The sequence below is a fragment of the Harpia harpyja genome, chromosome 12 (assembly GCF_026419915.1).
Source record: "Harpia harpyja isolate bHarHar1 chromosome 12, bHarHar1 primary haplotype, whole genome shotgun sequence".
In the NCBI taxonomy this organism is placed as follows: domain Eukaryota; kingdom Metazoa; phylum Chordata; class Aves; order Accipitriformes; family Accipitridae; genus Harpia; species Harpia harpyja.
Genome location: NC_068951.1, coordinates 18,192,542 through 18,208,802, shown reverse-complemented (window position 1 = coordinate 18,208,802; position 16,261 = coordinate 18,192,542). Strand labels below are relative to the sequence as shown.

General features: G+C 42.5%; 1 protein-coding gene across 7 annotated transcripts in view; it reads right to left on the bottom strand.

Annotated features, from left to right (window-relative positions):
• Positions 1-16,261, bottom strand: part of DGKD (diacylglycerol kinase delta) — a 70,126-nt gene that overhangs the window by 21,974 nt on the left and 31,891 nt on the right. For 6 of the 7 annotated variants that reach the window (XM_052804782.1, XM_052804775.1, XM_052804777.1 and 3 more), the window contains 6 exons: positions 4,615-4,719; positions 3,647-3,779; positions 2,660-2,766; positions 1,974-2,099; positions 735-837; positions 53-215 (listed from right to left, as the gene is read on the bottom strand). In XM_052804782.1, the coding sequence (XP_052660742.1) occupies positions 53-215; positions 735-837; positions 1,974-2,099; positions 2,660-2,766; positions 3,647-3,779; positions 4,615-4,719 (737 nt within the window). Of the gene's footprint in view, positions 1-52; positions 216-734; positions 838-1,973; positions 2,100-2,659; positions 2,767-3,646; positions 3,780-4,614; positions 4,720-6,453; positions 6,473-16,261 lie in introns of those variants that run through there. The other variant, XM_052804778.1, reaches the window with a different exon arrangement.

Below are 16,261 nucleotides of genomic sequence, written 5' to 3'. Positions count from 1 at the left end.
TAGTTTTCTGGTATTTACAAGGAATGTGTGCTTCCATAGAATATCTGCTTACCCAAGGTGAGGTCCTCCATTCATGAGGTCAAAGACCTGGGCTGGATTCAGTAGCTGTTTGAATCTTCGTAGAAATTTTACACCTTGGTTGTCTCCACTTTTTGAGTTAACAAAGACCAACAAAGGGCTTGTGCAAGAAGGGGGACAAGTAGCTTTCCAGAAACCTGTCAGGGAAGAGGGAAGGGAGAGGGAGGAAAAGCCAAGAGATGTGAAGCTGCCCATGGAGATGGAGTGAGAAAAAAACCCAACACCCCACACCCCAGCACGGCTATGAAGAAGCTAATACTTTCCTTGTGCTTTTGGCACTCACTGGGTAAATGCCAAATTTGCACAGCCCTGAATCCAGCACGAACCACACTTTATGCTGCCAAATGTCACACTTATCTCCTAGCAGTATGCAAAACTTTCAGCTTCCCCAACCTTCCCAAACTGCTTCTGCAATATAGTTATTCTCAATAAATTTTAACAGCTGCAGCTCAGCAAGCACTGATGTTACAAGGTAATAAACCGAATGCAAAAGCAAACAGTTCACTACCATACTTCAGCAATGTCTTCCAGTTTTGAATTTCAGCAACACCAGAAGCAGAATTTTCAGCTGATAGAGTCTGGCATTAATAGTGTTAGCTGAAGGGACTGTGACTGAGAGGAAGAGAAAGAAGGCACTACTTACTAGTGATACTTACCATCTGAATCAATGCTGTTAAGAGCAGTAGGAGGAATGACAGATACTTTGCACAGCCCAAGAGGGCACTTGTTTGGCAACAACTCTTTACATGCTGTGTGTACCTGAAAACACCACCAAAAAGAAGAAAAAAAAAAAAAAAAAAATCATTCAGACCCTTTTGGGCACTGTGGTATAACTCATAAAGCCACCCAACAAGAGGCTGGAAAGGAAGAGTAAGAAAGGAAGAGGGGGCAAATCCAAGGAAATGTCAATCAATAAAGTTATTTTAAGCATGATCTAATCAGAGTCTTCTACTAATGCTCCTCTTTCCATTAGTATGTACTTTTTCTGCCATTTGCATTTATGAGACTAGCACTTTGAGTGCTGAGAGGACCAGATAACAGATTCTGTGGCTTTAAGAGCCTTCAGGTATTCTGCTTTCAAAATCCTAGCCTCAGTTGAGAGATCAAAAGCAGCAAGAAAAAAAGCTGGGAATTCAAGAAAACGAGAAAGCAAAAAACAAAGCAGGGAGACATGAGGGACATTAAGAGGTAAGAGAAGAAGGGACATTAAGAGGTAAGAGAAGAAGGGATTAATAAAGCCACCCAAAAAAGGAAATACAAAGCAGAGTAGGGCACTTTGGTCATTTCTGGTACCCGAAGACTGCAAGATAGAGGGTTTGCCTGGGGTTTGAGCCCCCGCCCCCCACATTATAAACACATATTTTGTGATACTTCTCTTATTAATATTATAGACACCTGGAAACATAGCAAGATCTGCATCACTGCAGTGGTTACGCAAGAGAAACCTATTGCAATGGGAAGGAAAATTGCTGTTATTAAAATAGCTTAGTATTCCTTATCGTCCTTTTTTGTTGTACCTTTTCAACTTGTAGAAATGACAAATAATGGCTCCTTAAAACCCAACATCTCCCATGCCTGAGGCACTGATTCATATCTAGTGTAATTAGATTCTTCTATGAAAGCTCACTATCGAAAGAAAACGAGCTTGCAGAGAAGCCAGATACTTATTTCAGGTCTTACTTCTACGCATCACAGTGATACTTTTTAGCACAAATTTAAATTTCTCTCTCTTGCAAGCAGTTTATCATCTGGAGAAAGAACAATAAAGTCCTTCATGGCAAATACTGACAGCATGGTTAGAGATTTCATTTTAAGTAAATGTCATTAAAAGAACACACCAAAGAGCTGATCAAAGACTATCCTTTTACTGAAATGATCATGTCTATTCAACTCACCATGGCTTTGCACCAAAGGCAGCGCCAGTCTTGCAAACGTAGGACACTGCCACAGGTTTTATCACACACAGTGCATTTGGCACTCACAGGCAGGTTTCCTTCCAACCACTGATGTGGCATTGAGATCTGCAAATGGTACAGAGGGAGAGAAGCAATATGTACTTTCCAGAGTGCAACTCAAGGGTGCAGGATACACTGTGGAACTGAGACATACAGAGAAGCAAGTCTTTATATGCACTGTTTAAGGACAGCAATGGCAATTTCTAGAAAACACCTGAGGACCTGTTTTGGCATTTTACATCACACTGAAGCACAAAGAGACCAGGTGACTCACCCCAGGCTACCCAGGAAACACTGACTTGCATTAGACACCCCATATGCTAAGGTACTGTTCCAACCACTCATTTATCTTTCTTTTGACAAAATTCAGACCAGGTTCCCCATGCCTCCAATTATTTAACCTCAACTCCCCCAGTCCATAGCAGGAGTCTCTTCATATTAAGGAGTCCTTGTGACCCTGATTGGACTTTTCACACAGAATCTCATGCTCTGAACAGTAAAGGCTTTTCCCACATCGCTAACACATAAAGGCAGAATCTGCTATTTGTACAGTGAAGAAAGCTGTAGAGCACATGCCAGTGCTTTCACATCAAGATAAGGCTAGAAGAGTTAAGACTAATGCCTACCCCATCTTCATCCTCAATGATATCCTTCCCAATAGAGGCCAGAGTTGTCCACTTGCAATTATTGGTTGCCCGCACAGCACACCGCTTGTGGGCTTTAAACTTGCACACTAGAGAGGAAGAGAAGAGTATATTAATCCTGCCTCAGAATGTGTAATGTGGCAGTCTGTGCAAAAGCTTTCCCAAGTGACCATATTTGGCTCCAGAAGAAAGCATGGGCACACACTATCCTTGTTAGCGCTGCCAAAACTATCAGCTCTAAGTGTACTGAGTAAGATGAGCTAGCTATTAATTCGTGACTTGTCACTTTTGCCAGTTGCTTGTACAAAGCTTAGTTATCATCTTGTTAAATTTGACATGATTTACATAGTCATACACTCCTGCATCCTTTTACACAGTGTGGGTGTAACCTCATTCACACTAGAAGCATGAGCTGTACGCAGCCAGGCATGTCTGCTATGCCAAAACTGAAAAAGAATAACCTCCTGGCATTCAAACACTTCACCAGGATGTTCTTACCAACGTGATTATTCTTATGAACAGGAGTATTCATATGAATATTGTATCTGATACCTCAGAAGTACATACCTGTTCACTTCAGAAGCATGACTTTAATAAGGGATGACAGTATTTAGGTATATGGGAAAAAAAATAATCAGCTATATTACTATCAGGTCCAACACTAAAACCAGCATGAAAACATCATCACTTCTATTACCCTTTTACAAAATGCCAAGATCCTGATCTTGACTTCTGCAGGATAATTCTCTGTGAAGCCAAAGGGATTCAGCAGCAAAAAGTTTCAGCATCAGGTCCAGAAAAGACTTCCAGTCTCATACAGAGCCTGTAGCGCTCTCAAGTTTATTATGCAGCATTTTTCTACATCTTTTTGCAGACTGTTAACAACATTCCTCTTAAATTATCTCTGGAACATGGCATTGAGCCATAAAGACTGCACTCCCAAAACAGGAGACAAGCCAGCACCTTTACCTTCACATGAGAGCCCATGTGATGTGACTCCAGATAATGCCTCCCGACACACATTGCAGTACGTTGGCCGAGCATGTGAGCAGGCGTACCAGTTATGCATCCCTGAGAAATGGTCCATGCTATACTGGGTAGACTAATAAAATAAATGTATTACAGCAAAGTCTAAAATAGAGCAACAAGACTTCTATTCCTTAAAACAAAGACTTGCACATAGCAGTCAGGAAAGGCAGAAACAGAACACTTTTACTAGGGAAGAGTAGGTCATGTGCAGTTTATACACACTAGCTGTAACTCAAGAAGGTCTTTAAGCCAGAAGCGACCACTTGAAGCAGCAGCCACACCTTCATTCCTGCTCCTGTCCTACCTCCCAACCCTGTCTCACTACAAGTGTGTGTAGGGAAATGACCCGGAGAATTTATCTGCTGGAGAGCTAACCCTTCCCTTCTCCATTTTTTTGTTGGATTAAGTTTTCAGCAAGATCAGTTCCCCAAACTGGTTTATTGCATAGCAGAGGAATGCTTGTGCCAACAAAAGGGAGGAGACAACAGGGACACAAGCATCAGAGTGGGGAAAACACAATAGAGCTTCTTTTAGTGGCAGTGCTGGCCCCAGAAAGCAAACAGATGTACTGAAGTAGGCAGAATACCAAGCAGGCACGACGTGATTTAGAACAGGGAGGATAACTGAAGAGTGAAAAGACAATGGGAGGAGAACTGTGTTTCATAACCTACCCATACCGTGAGAAGCGCTCTCAAAGTTACCAAGGGAGAGTATACAAAGCCACAAGCATTCTTTGGAGAATCACTTCAGTGTATTTGGGGTAGTTTTTACTGAAGGCCTAAAACTATACCCATTATAGTAATAAAAACAACTTCTATTAACTTCACTGAAAGCTGACTCCAATCTCAAAACAAGCTGTTATTTAGGAGATGAGGCACAGAGTGCAAAGGAACACCTTTTCCTATTACCTCAAAATGTTCACGGTTTTGTACAGTCTTCAGTGCTGCAATCCAATCTTCCATCTCTTTTCTGTTATCAGCACAAAGGATGAGCTTCCGACATGGAGTGATAATCTGAAGAGAGAAAATTAATAGCATGTATTCTGCGCATGTCAGTGACAGACAGCAGAAGAACACATTATCACTAGTGTAGTCTATTAAAGCTATTTCCAGAGGCAATGAGCTGCACAACAGAACAGAACAGAAGTTGCACCTTTCAACCACGTTTCTCTTCCACCGTAACATACCTTAATTCCTTCATAAATGTACAGAGCCACAGAGATTTTTAGCTGTCATTCCCAATACTGAACTAAGTAAAGAAATCTCTCATACCCAAATAACAGCACAACACAAATCAAGCACAGAGCAGTAGGAGCTAATATATTACATGTGCAGACCTTGCATAAGTGTTTTTTTTTTAAGTACTTAATGACTTTTTGAATTGGCAACAACATTAAAACACTTTGTTAACAGCATAATATACCAGTTTCTAGCAATTAATGAATTAGATAACATACTCTGTAACATCATACTAAAAATCTGTTTGGAGTCATGACAAACATGGCGAGGGAGGAGGGAAGAAATCAAACAAAATAAGCAATCCAGAAGAGAAATCATTGTATTTTGAACCCTCATGTCTCCTCAGGACTTGTTCTACGTTTTTTATGTAAAAGTTATTCCAGCAAATGTTCCACTAGCAGCTTGAGGCTGTGGTGAGCTTGCCTTCCTCTAAAAATACTGCCCTCAGTGTGTTTCTACCTTGGTTTAATTCCCATGCATTAGTTGCCCTGTGTTAAATAAACAATTCAGTGTTTTAACAAACCAGTAGAAGACATGCAGGGTGGCCGAAGCTCCCCTCTGCCCAGGAAGGCAGACAGGTCTCTGTGTATCCTACCGCCAGTGCTCTCTCCTTTTGTCAGATGGAGGCAGCAGAGAGAAGTAAAAGCTCCTAGCTCTTTGGAGGAGCATGTCTGCTGTCCACAGGGCTGCTCATTCAGCTGGGGTCCAGACTTGACTACAAATCAACAACGGTATTCTTCCTAAGACAAAAGTCTTTCTTCCCCACACTGTAGTTATCTTATCTTACTAACACTGTCTTTTGTGCACACCTCTGTACTGATTTCCATCAAACTGTCTTCTTAAATTAGACCAACACTGAAGCGTTTGCAAGACCTGGATTTAAGAAAAGCTGCATTAAGGTTGAACACCATTAACAAAAATTAAAAGGCTCCCCTTTATGTCAACTCTAAAGACTTCCAGCAGCCTAGACTCTCCTGTGCCCCTCTACATTTTGTACATGAAAAAGAATTGTCTACATCATCTGCTTTTCCAGAAAATTGTGCCCTAGCATCTGAAATAACGGATTAAAAGAAACTAGGATTGTGTCAGGTTGATGAGGCCCGTGTGGCTCTTGCAAGCATGCAACCAAACTTTTGTTAATGAACACTAAAAAACCCACGCACATCACCCCAATACATGACCCCTGTTAACTACTGTTTTCCAATCTGTTTCTCACTTCTCTCATTATCACTCATAAAACAGATTAAAATTAAAACCTCTCAAGTTGAACATCAAACTTTTAGTTGAAGTGCCTCAGAGCATTCACTAAGAAATGTGTATGTAATGTCAACAAAAAGATACACCTGTAAATTTCTGCTTTAAGCTCTTCAATTTTAAAAATATATTTCTTTTCATCAGATAGATTGCAGCATTCATCTGCAATAACACTAACTTTACGCAGAGGCATTACCAATACCTAGAAAAGGGTGCTACAGGCAGATTAAGTAGGCAATGAATGGAGCTAAATACCTTTCTAAAGCAAGGACTGGCCATTCATATTAGAAACACAGTTTTGGCATGGAACATTCTCTCTTGGACATAATGACCAGATCTGTATCAATTGTAAGCAAACAGAAATAAATATTTACAATTCTCTAAAAATAAAACTTTGAAGAACTCCTTCCCTCTTCCCTGATTTTTTCTTTAAACAATTCCAGCTCTGAAAAAATTTATTCCCGAAGAAGGTAATCATAGGAATCTTTTTTTCCTTGGAAAAGTGACTGGTTAACTCTATTTCCATCAAACACTCTGCTATGTAAGAATCACTACCCTAGAGAAACCTTTTACAGAGCATGAAACACTACTGCAAAAATCAGTGTGAAGTTAGAGAAGAACAAGCAGCATCTCTGAAGTCCTACTAAGAAGCAGCAGCTTTTTCCCTGGAAGTAAAACCAAGTTCAAATAATTTGTTCAGACAGCACAGGGCCCCATATTTTTCTGGTGGCAAAGCCAAGAACATCTGTAATTGCATATGTACAACGGTACCCTCTGTGAAGTCCAAACATCCTAGGATGAAGCATCCAAGGACCTTTCATCACTTTAAAACCAGCCAGTTTTTATAAGGAACCACCAGTTCATTCAACTAACCACTAGCACACGCTTGGGCAGGCGGGAAAAATAATTTAAAACAGTAGGTAAAATTAAATTATTATCATCACGATCCCATTTCAGAACACTCCTATTCAGTGCTGTCCCTTTTCCTATTTTTCGCTCTTTTTTGAAGCGGGAAAAAAAAAAAGGCAAATGCAAAGTATATAGTATCATTTTTAAATCACCCTGGAAGACATGAAATCTAAAATATTGGCATAAAATACAGAAATGCTGACACTCCTTTGATAAGAATTAATTTCTGAGGCTACTGACTTCCTGGATCACTGGAGACACTGTCCAATATAGAAAACTACTAATTCCTTCTTAAGTCACCCACTGCATCATCTTAAAAATCCTCACATTCAGTGTTGGACAACCTTCTGTTCAAAGAACAAAGTTAAAGTTTAAAAGACAAGAGGACAAATAAAGAGACCAAGAAGATTTTCATACTTGAATCATCCAGACAAAGAGCCACAGAACTAAAATAAAGGGTCTGTTGTGTAACTACAGAACTGCAAATAAAATGTAACTTTGTGCAAGATAAATCTATGAAGAGCATTCCCCATTAGTCAGTTCTAAAGCAACATTTGCATTGGGATTTAGTGCTATCATCAGAGATGGGAAATAAAAGAACACAATCTCAAACCTCACTCCTAAGGAGGAAAAATTGGGATAATTCAGGCTTCACTGTGAAGGACAGATAAGATTTTAATGTAATTAGTGTAACAATTCTTTGGGGAAATTAAGAAACCATACAAACCTGTTTTTTTGATTAACACGCAGTGGTGTTACAGTTAAACATTTTAATGATGATAGAAACAGAAACATGTTAATAGGGACACTTCCTTCGCAGAGTGGTTCAACAGTTCTTGCCTTTCGTACAGCCTCACACACACAACAGCCAACACTGGGTACCTTGTCAATGTAAGACACTCCTGCTTTCCCTGCACTGCAGGCAGCCGCTGGTCTCTTACCTGCACAGGCTGATGTGCAACAGGCATGCCACTACACTGGTCCTGAATAAGGGCAGAACTGAGATGAACAGAAACATGCTCTCACTCACATGGAAAGAAAAACACTCATCCCATCACTTTCACCTCCTTCTACTTGAGCCAGTAATTTCAACTCCAGACATCCATCTGTTGAAGGATACTAACAGAGAGAGAAAGGCTATTACATACACTGCACTCTCTAGATGAGACTGATGATCAGTCTAACATCTCACACCAAAAAAAAAAAAAAAAAAAAAAAAAAAATCATTCTTGTCATCTTCAGAAGAAGCCACAGCAATCTTCCCCTTGAAAAGCTGTCCTTTCCCAGCCAGGGAGTCTGGGGTGTTTGCTCTCAGCTACAGCCGTGATGAGCCGATGCTCTGGAACACGAGGCTTGGTTATCCCTCTTGGCAAATGTGGCTAGAAATTAGCATGGTCCAGCTATTTTTTATGTTCCGGCTACAGCTTTTGACTAACATCCTGGAACAGTATATTCCACAGGATGACGACGCACTAGGTGAAGTAGCATTTCCTTTTATTTGTTCTAAATTTACAAAGCAGTAATGTCATCCAGTGACCTCTTGTTCTCATATAAACGGAGGGCACAAAAACAATGATCTGATTGCTTTTGAGTTAGGATGGGGGCTGCCTTGCTAGGAGTTAAAAAAAACATAATAAAAAGTTTTAAGATTTATTTGTAATCTCATACATTTTTGGCCTGTTTGGGGATTGGCAGAACTCTGTTCCTGCCCTGAAACAGGTCAGAATTTTATCTAGATATGAACAATTACGTAAATTAAAAATGCTTGTTCTTCCTAAAAAGGGAATATTAAAAACTAACATACTTTTTTGATCCTAAATGCTATTGAACTTTTGGGTGTGGTTCTTCAGATTTCACTTCCTAATAGGAACTGGATACCCAGATACCCATGTGCCCAGAGCTCACTACATGGTGACTTTATTGAGACCTGACACTGACCAGCAAAACAGCTCAACAACAGTCATGGGGGGGGGGGGGGGGGGGAGCTGCCAATCCCTCTAATCAGTCCTGAAGAGCCATAAGGATGGATGGGAATGGCAGAAAGGCTTAAAGACATTTCAAATCAGGACACAGCTTAATTTACAAACTCCTCACTGCATATAAAACACCAGAAATTTCTTTTGCAGGAATTATGGTGACAATCAACTACCCACCAAGTCACCCCTTTGCAGACAGTTATGTGCCCTCTATGCAGATGAGCCATCTCAAGTCTATTAGAGAAATTCAGTTTTCAAGCTTGCTCACTCTAAATCTAAAAAAAATCTAAATCTGAAAAAAGCCATGCCTTCACTGGCTGTCTTGTACAAATATTGATGCTCCCCTGACACTTCTCCAAAAGTTAGCTTCATCTCCTCTGTCTCTTCCTCATACAGCATATGCCCCCTTACCAGCTGTTAACCCCCACCCCTCATGTTGACCCACACTCCCCTGTCCAAAACCAACACCAGTTTACTGACATTTCAAACCAGGCCAGCTGGCAAACAACAGAGCCAACCAAAGAAAATTTCTCATTTCACATTCTAATAATGGACTGGACGTCCCTGGATGTCCTTCCCCAATGAACAGCTGTGAATAATTGGATTAGAAAGGCAGTCCAAAAAAGACTCCTTATATTAGACCAAATTCTAAATAGAAATCTGCCATACTTCACCCTTTGGTGTTTTGCTGTACTAAGCGACCTTCCTCCACCCAACAGCTGGAGCATAAACTTCATTCTCTGGTCTTGCTGCCATCAAAGATGACTTTATCATCTCTGCTCACTTCCTCTTTCAGTATTTTCTGGCTGCCCAGAAACTTCTCAGCAAAAAAGTGACAGTCTGGCCAAACACGCATTGGGACTGTTTCTTATCAGAGTAGATCTGGTGAGCTCAGTGACCACAAAAGATGGCAAAACAAGTTAAGATCACAGTGGTCCAATCACAGAGCTGGCTGAAGAAATGCTGCAGGGGGAGATGGGGCAGGGAGGACATACAACTTTGCTAAATATAGTTTTTCTGATGTGATACATTTCTCAGAATGACCAAAAGCGGGTGTATGAGAACACCTGCTCATTCTGACTGCTTCCTTTTACTCACATCCTGTTCAAATACAGTCTTACGTTCAAAGGTGCTAGCCATAAATCCCTCAAAGAGATCCTGGATTATTCCAAACGTTTGATGACTTGGGTACAGGGACAACAGGAATTTCTGGAGCTCAAAAGACCTAGGAACTGCAACTAGAAAAAAATAAAATAGCTGCAAGAACGGTCCTGGTACAGGCAAAAACTTCAGCTTGATCACATATGGCAAAGACGGGGAAAACATCCACCTTCTCTGTAGCTAACTGCTATGTCTGCTTTTGTATATTGGAGTAAGCTCTTCTATCCCATGAACCCCAAAACTCAGGAAGGAAAATTGGGTGAGATTATAACAAGGACCCAGCCATTTTATCCACTTCAGTTCCTGTTCCAGCAACAGCAGTGGTTAAATGAACACTGGCATACGTTAAAACACATTGCCTGTGTTCATCAACAAGATTCACAAACCACCAAAGTCACTGTATGTTTCAAACACCATCACTGAACTCACAGAGGGCAAAATAGTGGACTAAGTGTGGATTAAGCAATGCTACTGCCTCAGTAAATACACAAGGTTAAAAAGTAGACTGTGAAAAAGCGAGAAGAAAGGAAAATGAAAATAGGAGTTTCAGACTCAAACAAGTCCTTTACACTTAAAATCTTAAAAGCCTGTCTCATTGATGTTAGCTTCTGAAACAATCTGGAGCTGAGCATCAGGCCACCAAAGCCTTAGACAGCAAGTCAGCATGATTTTAGTAGGTCTCTATAGTTTGGAAGAGAGAAATAATACGAGTATCAATGCCTAGACTCATGGGGGACCGAGGCTTGCCCTCCGCCACAGACAACATCCCTCTTCCAATTTGCAATTCAGCTTTGACCCAGTTTTGCCAACAAATTCAGCCCCATTAACTCACTGCAGAGGTCAGTTAGAGCTCTCTAGAATTGCACTGATTCTCTTTCCTGAAAACCTGGATGCTACCCTGAAGGGGAAAGAAAAAAGCAGCTTTTATATGACACTGGAGGAATGCACCAGTTTTATATTTATTTTTATATTGCAAGATCTTTATTTCCTGCTAAAATGACCATCTTCCACCTATGGAAACTCTAATTTCCACCAAATAAAACAAGTCGTTAATGTTCTTATAGTTGTGCCAAATTCTGCCTTTTTCTTTTTTTTTTTTTTTAAATAGCAATAACAGGATTTTCCTCAAAGCCCTAAGTGCCCAAACCTCTGTCTGCACTATACTGGGTATTTTATCCCCAACTTCCATGTGGCTGTTTTACCTTAATTCTCAATCTCTAAAATCCAAGACAGCTCATTTCCATAGGAAAATGGGTAAAGCACATGGTGTGGCCTCTTTAGGACCATTTTTACATTATTAGGTTCATTCATCTTGCAATACGTACCTCATCTGCCAGGGGAGGTTGCACAGGTTGTGACTACAAGCACACCTTCTCTGAGCACTGTCACTGTCACTTACCGCTGCTGCATTGTGCCCACAGATCAAGTTCAACTCATGCTGACCCTCCATCTGTGCTTTCTCCCAGTCCCTATCTTCCCTGACGCTGCAGCGGGAAAGCAGACCAGACAGAGTGTTGCCTGGGAAAATTATCATCTCTCATACCAGGGTCACATTCCTACATGCTTCTGGAAACTCTGTTCCTAAACAAGGCACATTCCTGTTCTTGGCAATTGGTAAGAGGAGCACAGACAAGGAGAGGATTTTAGGACTTTTGCAACCACTTAACAGATGTCAAAACCTAGAGTATACAAGAAGGTCTTTGCCACTGTTAGCAGTTAAGAAATGCAGACAATCCTGGTAATTAGTGCAATATTAATCACTAGAGATCTACATGGACAGTGCGGCACCAAATGGGAACCAACAGGGCTCCCATGCCAAGTGCCAGAGCATCTTAGCACAGCTCCATTATCCACCCACCTCCCACTTCATGCAGCAGATGCACACATACATCCCTTCTTCATCTGTTTTCCAAAGGATGCAGTCCTGCCAGGAAAAGAGTTCCCAAACAGAACTACCCTGTTCAGAAAGGGCAGCACATTTGGGAAGGTAAAGGATACTCCAGAGAAACCTTCCTACTCACTCAAACAGAAGCAAAACCATGAACAACAGAGGGGCAGGTCAATGTTCCCCAGTGGTAGAGCTGCTGTCTCAGGGGGCTCATGCACATCAAGGCTAGCAGCTAAAAAAATCACAGGACTGAGCAACAGAAAACCTTGTCCACAGCAGGAAAATGACCTGTTACTGACAGCTTATTGTTAGTAACAGCTCCTCACAGCCCCCTAACCTCAGCTGTGTTGAAAAGAGGCTGGTAGCTAGCACAAAAGGAAATTAATAGCTTTCAACAGCTTGATGAACCCAGTAGCTTTCCATACTGGGTCACTACGCAAAGACAAGTCCTGTTTCAGACACCGCGACAGTGAAACCATCACAAGCACCACAAGTAGGGAGACCTCATTTCCGCAAATAATATTAGCAAGCCTCTCCCTGCCTGTCAAAATGACCAGAGTAAAGATGTGCATAAAAAGAAGTCTCTTCCTTCTAGAGCAACTCCCACGTAAAACTAAACCCATCATGTTCTCAGATGACCTCCTGTTTACCACAGGTTGTTCTGCCTTTGTGTCCTCACCTGGAAGGGGGAGAAGACACTGGAATCTGCAGTCCTGCTCAGGAAGGTACATAAAACACCAACACGGCACAAAGGTTACAAAGAGCAAAGAGATTATAAAAAAAAATCTCCTACTGCTCAGGCACAAGGGCAGTAACAGACACTATTTTCAAAGCAGTAAACTTCCTTCTAGGGAAACAAAAGCTCTTCACAAACAGTCACCTTCACTTCCCAGCTCTCTATCTATCCTGTCTCACAGTAAAATTCACAAAGCTCAGTCTGACCTCTTTCTCTTACAGTAGGTTCATCTTTCTCAAAAACCTAGCATATACTGGGATCATTCTGTAACGTACAGTAGCAATCGCCAGATCTCTCCACCCACAGCAACTTCTTCCAGACTCTCTAACTCTTCTTCCATGTTTATCCTCTCTTCGATGGTTTTTCTCCAGATTTTTCCTTCTTTTGTGTGAGTAGACTAATGACCAGCTCCTGCAGGAGGCTGGATTAAGAGTCCTAAAAATCCTTGACATGAAAGGATTTTAAATGACTATTTTCACTGACTAATAGTGACTCAGAATGGTCTGTTTACCAAAGGGCCTTTTCTCAAGCAGAAAAAACTGCACTGAAGTCTGGATTACAAACTACTAAAATAGCAAAGTATTTTGAAACTGACAGGAAATGGGGACTGAACTGCACTTAATGAAGGCAGGGGGGAAAAACAGCAGAGCGATTCTGGACATGGCAATTCATGGCTCTACTCATATTTTCACTTGCTTATAAAGGAAATTCTGACACCTGCCAATATAAACAGAGTAAGAGCACTAGCAGAGAGTGTACAATTCCTGAACGTGTATACACATGTGTGTGGAAGAGACAACAACCCCCAGCAAAGCCTGACTTTCCAATGTGCACTCTAATTTTGTCCAATCTAGAGAAGAGAGTTTAAAAAGGAGGAGGGAAGAACCATCCCTTTCACGAGTCCCTCTTTTCTAATCTTTCCCTTCTCCAAACCTTAACAAGGCAATCCATGACTGTTGTGATGGGTTAACCCTGGCTGGATGCCAGGTGCCCACCAGAGCTGTTCTATCACTCCCCCTCCTTCTCAGCTGGACAGGGGAGAGAAAATTTAACAAAGAGCTTGTGGGTCGAGATAAGGATAGGAGAGATCACTCGCCAATTACCGTCATGGGCAAAACAGACTCAGTTTGGGGAAAATTAACTTGATTTATTACAAATCAACCGGAGTAGGGTAATGAGAAATAAAACCAAATCTCAGAACACCTTCCCTCCACCCCTCCCTTCTTCCCGGGCACAACTTCACTCCCGGATTCTCTACCACCCCCCCAGCGGCACAGGGGGATGGGGATGGGGTTTACGGTCAGTTCATCACACGTTATTTTCTGCCGCTTCATCCTCCTCAGGGGGAGGACTCATCACACTCTTCCCCTGCTCCAGCGTGGGGTCCCACCCACGGGAGACAGTCCTCCACGAACTTCTCCAACGTGGGTCCTTCCCACGGGCTGCAGTTCTTCACGAACTGCTCCAGCATGGTCCTTTCCATGGTGTGCAGTCCTTCAGGCACAGACTGCTCCAGCGTGGGCCCCCCACGGGGTCACAAGTCCTGCCAGAAAACCTGCTCCGTGGGCTCCTCTCTCCACAGATCCGCAGGTCCTGCCAGGAGCCTGCTCCAGCGCGGGGTTCCCACGGGGTCACAGCCTCCTTCGGGAACCCACCTGCTCCGGCGTGGGGTCCTCCACGGGCTGCAGGTGGATATCTGCTCCACCGTGGACCTCCATGGACTGCAGGGGGACAGCCTGCCTCACCATGGTCTTCACCACGGGCTGCAGGGGAATCTCTGCTCCGGCACCTGGAGCATCTCCTCCCCCTCCTTCTTCACTGACCTTGGTGTCCACAGGGTTGTTTCTCTTACATGTTCTCACTCCTCTCTCCGGCTGCCGAAATACCTCCGTCCCAACTTTTTTCCTTCTTAAAAATGTTATCACAGAGGCATTACCACTATCGCTGATTGGCTCGGCCTTGGCCGGCGGCGGGTCCGTCTTAGAGCCAGCTGGTATAGGCTTTTCTCGAACACAGGGGAAGCTTCCAGCAGCTTCTTACAGAAGCTACCCCTGTAACCCCCCTGCTACCAAAACCTTGCCACACAAAGCCAATACAACTGTGTACAAAGGAGCAAGGTGAGCAACCAGGACACTCAGCGACTCTCCTGCGTAACTACGTCCCCAGGCTAGTAAGTCTTTTTGCCCGCTTCTGAGAGCTGATGTCTTCCCTCTGGGTCCCTCACCCCCATGCTGAGGAAGCAGGGGAGGAAGATCCCCTTGCTCACTGGGAAGCCCAGTGACTCCCTGCATCATATGTTCAAGCCCATCTTTACCGAAGGGCTGAGGCCACACAGGGCAGTTTGGGGAATCTGTGCAAGTGTCAAACCACGCAGATTTCCCTGATCTTTATCAGCCCAAGCTTGAAGATCAAGCCTAACCTTCTGCAAACAGCTTGTAACAGAAGTTCTTATATTCCTTCTCCTCATAAAAATAAGTCACATGCTCTTTCTCAAAGCTTGCATTTCAAACCAGCACAAATAACCTCTGATCTGGGTTCCTCTTGCTTCAACAGTGCCTTACAGGCACACAGCTCCTGTGCTAGACATGAGCAGCAGACTTTCTGCCTGACATGTGGCTTCAGCAGCTCCATCCACTCTTTCAAAACCAAACTCTTCAGAGAAGACTTCACTGCCTTCTCTGCCAAAAAGCATATATTTTCACTTAAAAGCACTAGTACAAATAATTCAACTTGACATGAAGTTACAGGAGAGGCAAAAGCACTTTCACTTCATTGTGAAATGAATTTGCAGACATCAACAACATACTCTCCCCATCAGGAAGCACCCTCAGCACTTTTTTACCTTTTGTTAAAGTTCAAGCACTTTGCCCTGTGTTTTTAGGAAAGGTTAATTACCCCAAAATGAAGATTCATGCTATTTCTCCACAGCGTCAACAAGCCCTGGGACAATACAGCAAAAATATACAGTCTGAATGAGATCAGACAAGTCACATAAAATTTCACAAGACAGAAACTGGCATCTTTGCTGCTGAATAAAGTCAGTACTAAGTAACAAGGCTGTAATAACGAAAAAATTGTAGCACACCTCAGGCTTTGGTACAGCTGAAGAATGACATCCATGCTGCTTAGAGATGACAGCATGCTCTCATTCAGTAGCACCAGCAATTCCGGGTTCCTCAACCTTCCACAGCCATTGTCGCCTCCAGTCATGCAAGTGCTCTGAGAGAGAGGTACTACTCTAATCTCAATACTTCCTCTCTCCTGTGACATTGGTCAGGGTGAATCATCAGTTAATAAACAGTATTTCTTAACTAATGGGTGCAGCATTACAGCACTGCAGGCACATTTCCCTTTACCCCAATTCTGGAGAACTTATCTACATAAATCCACACA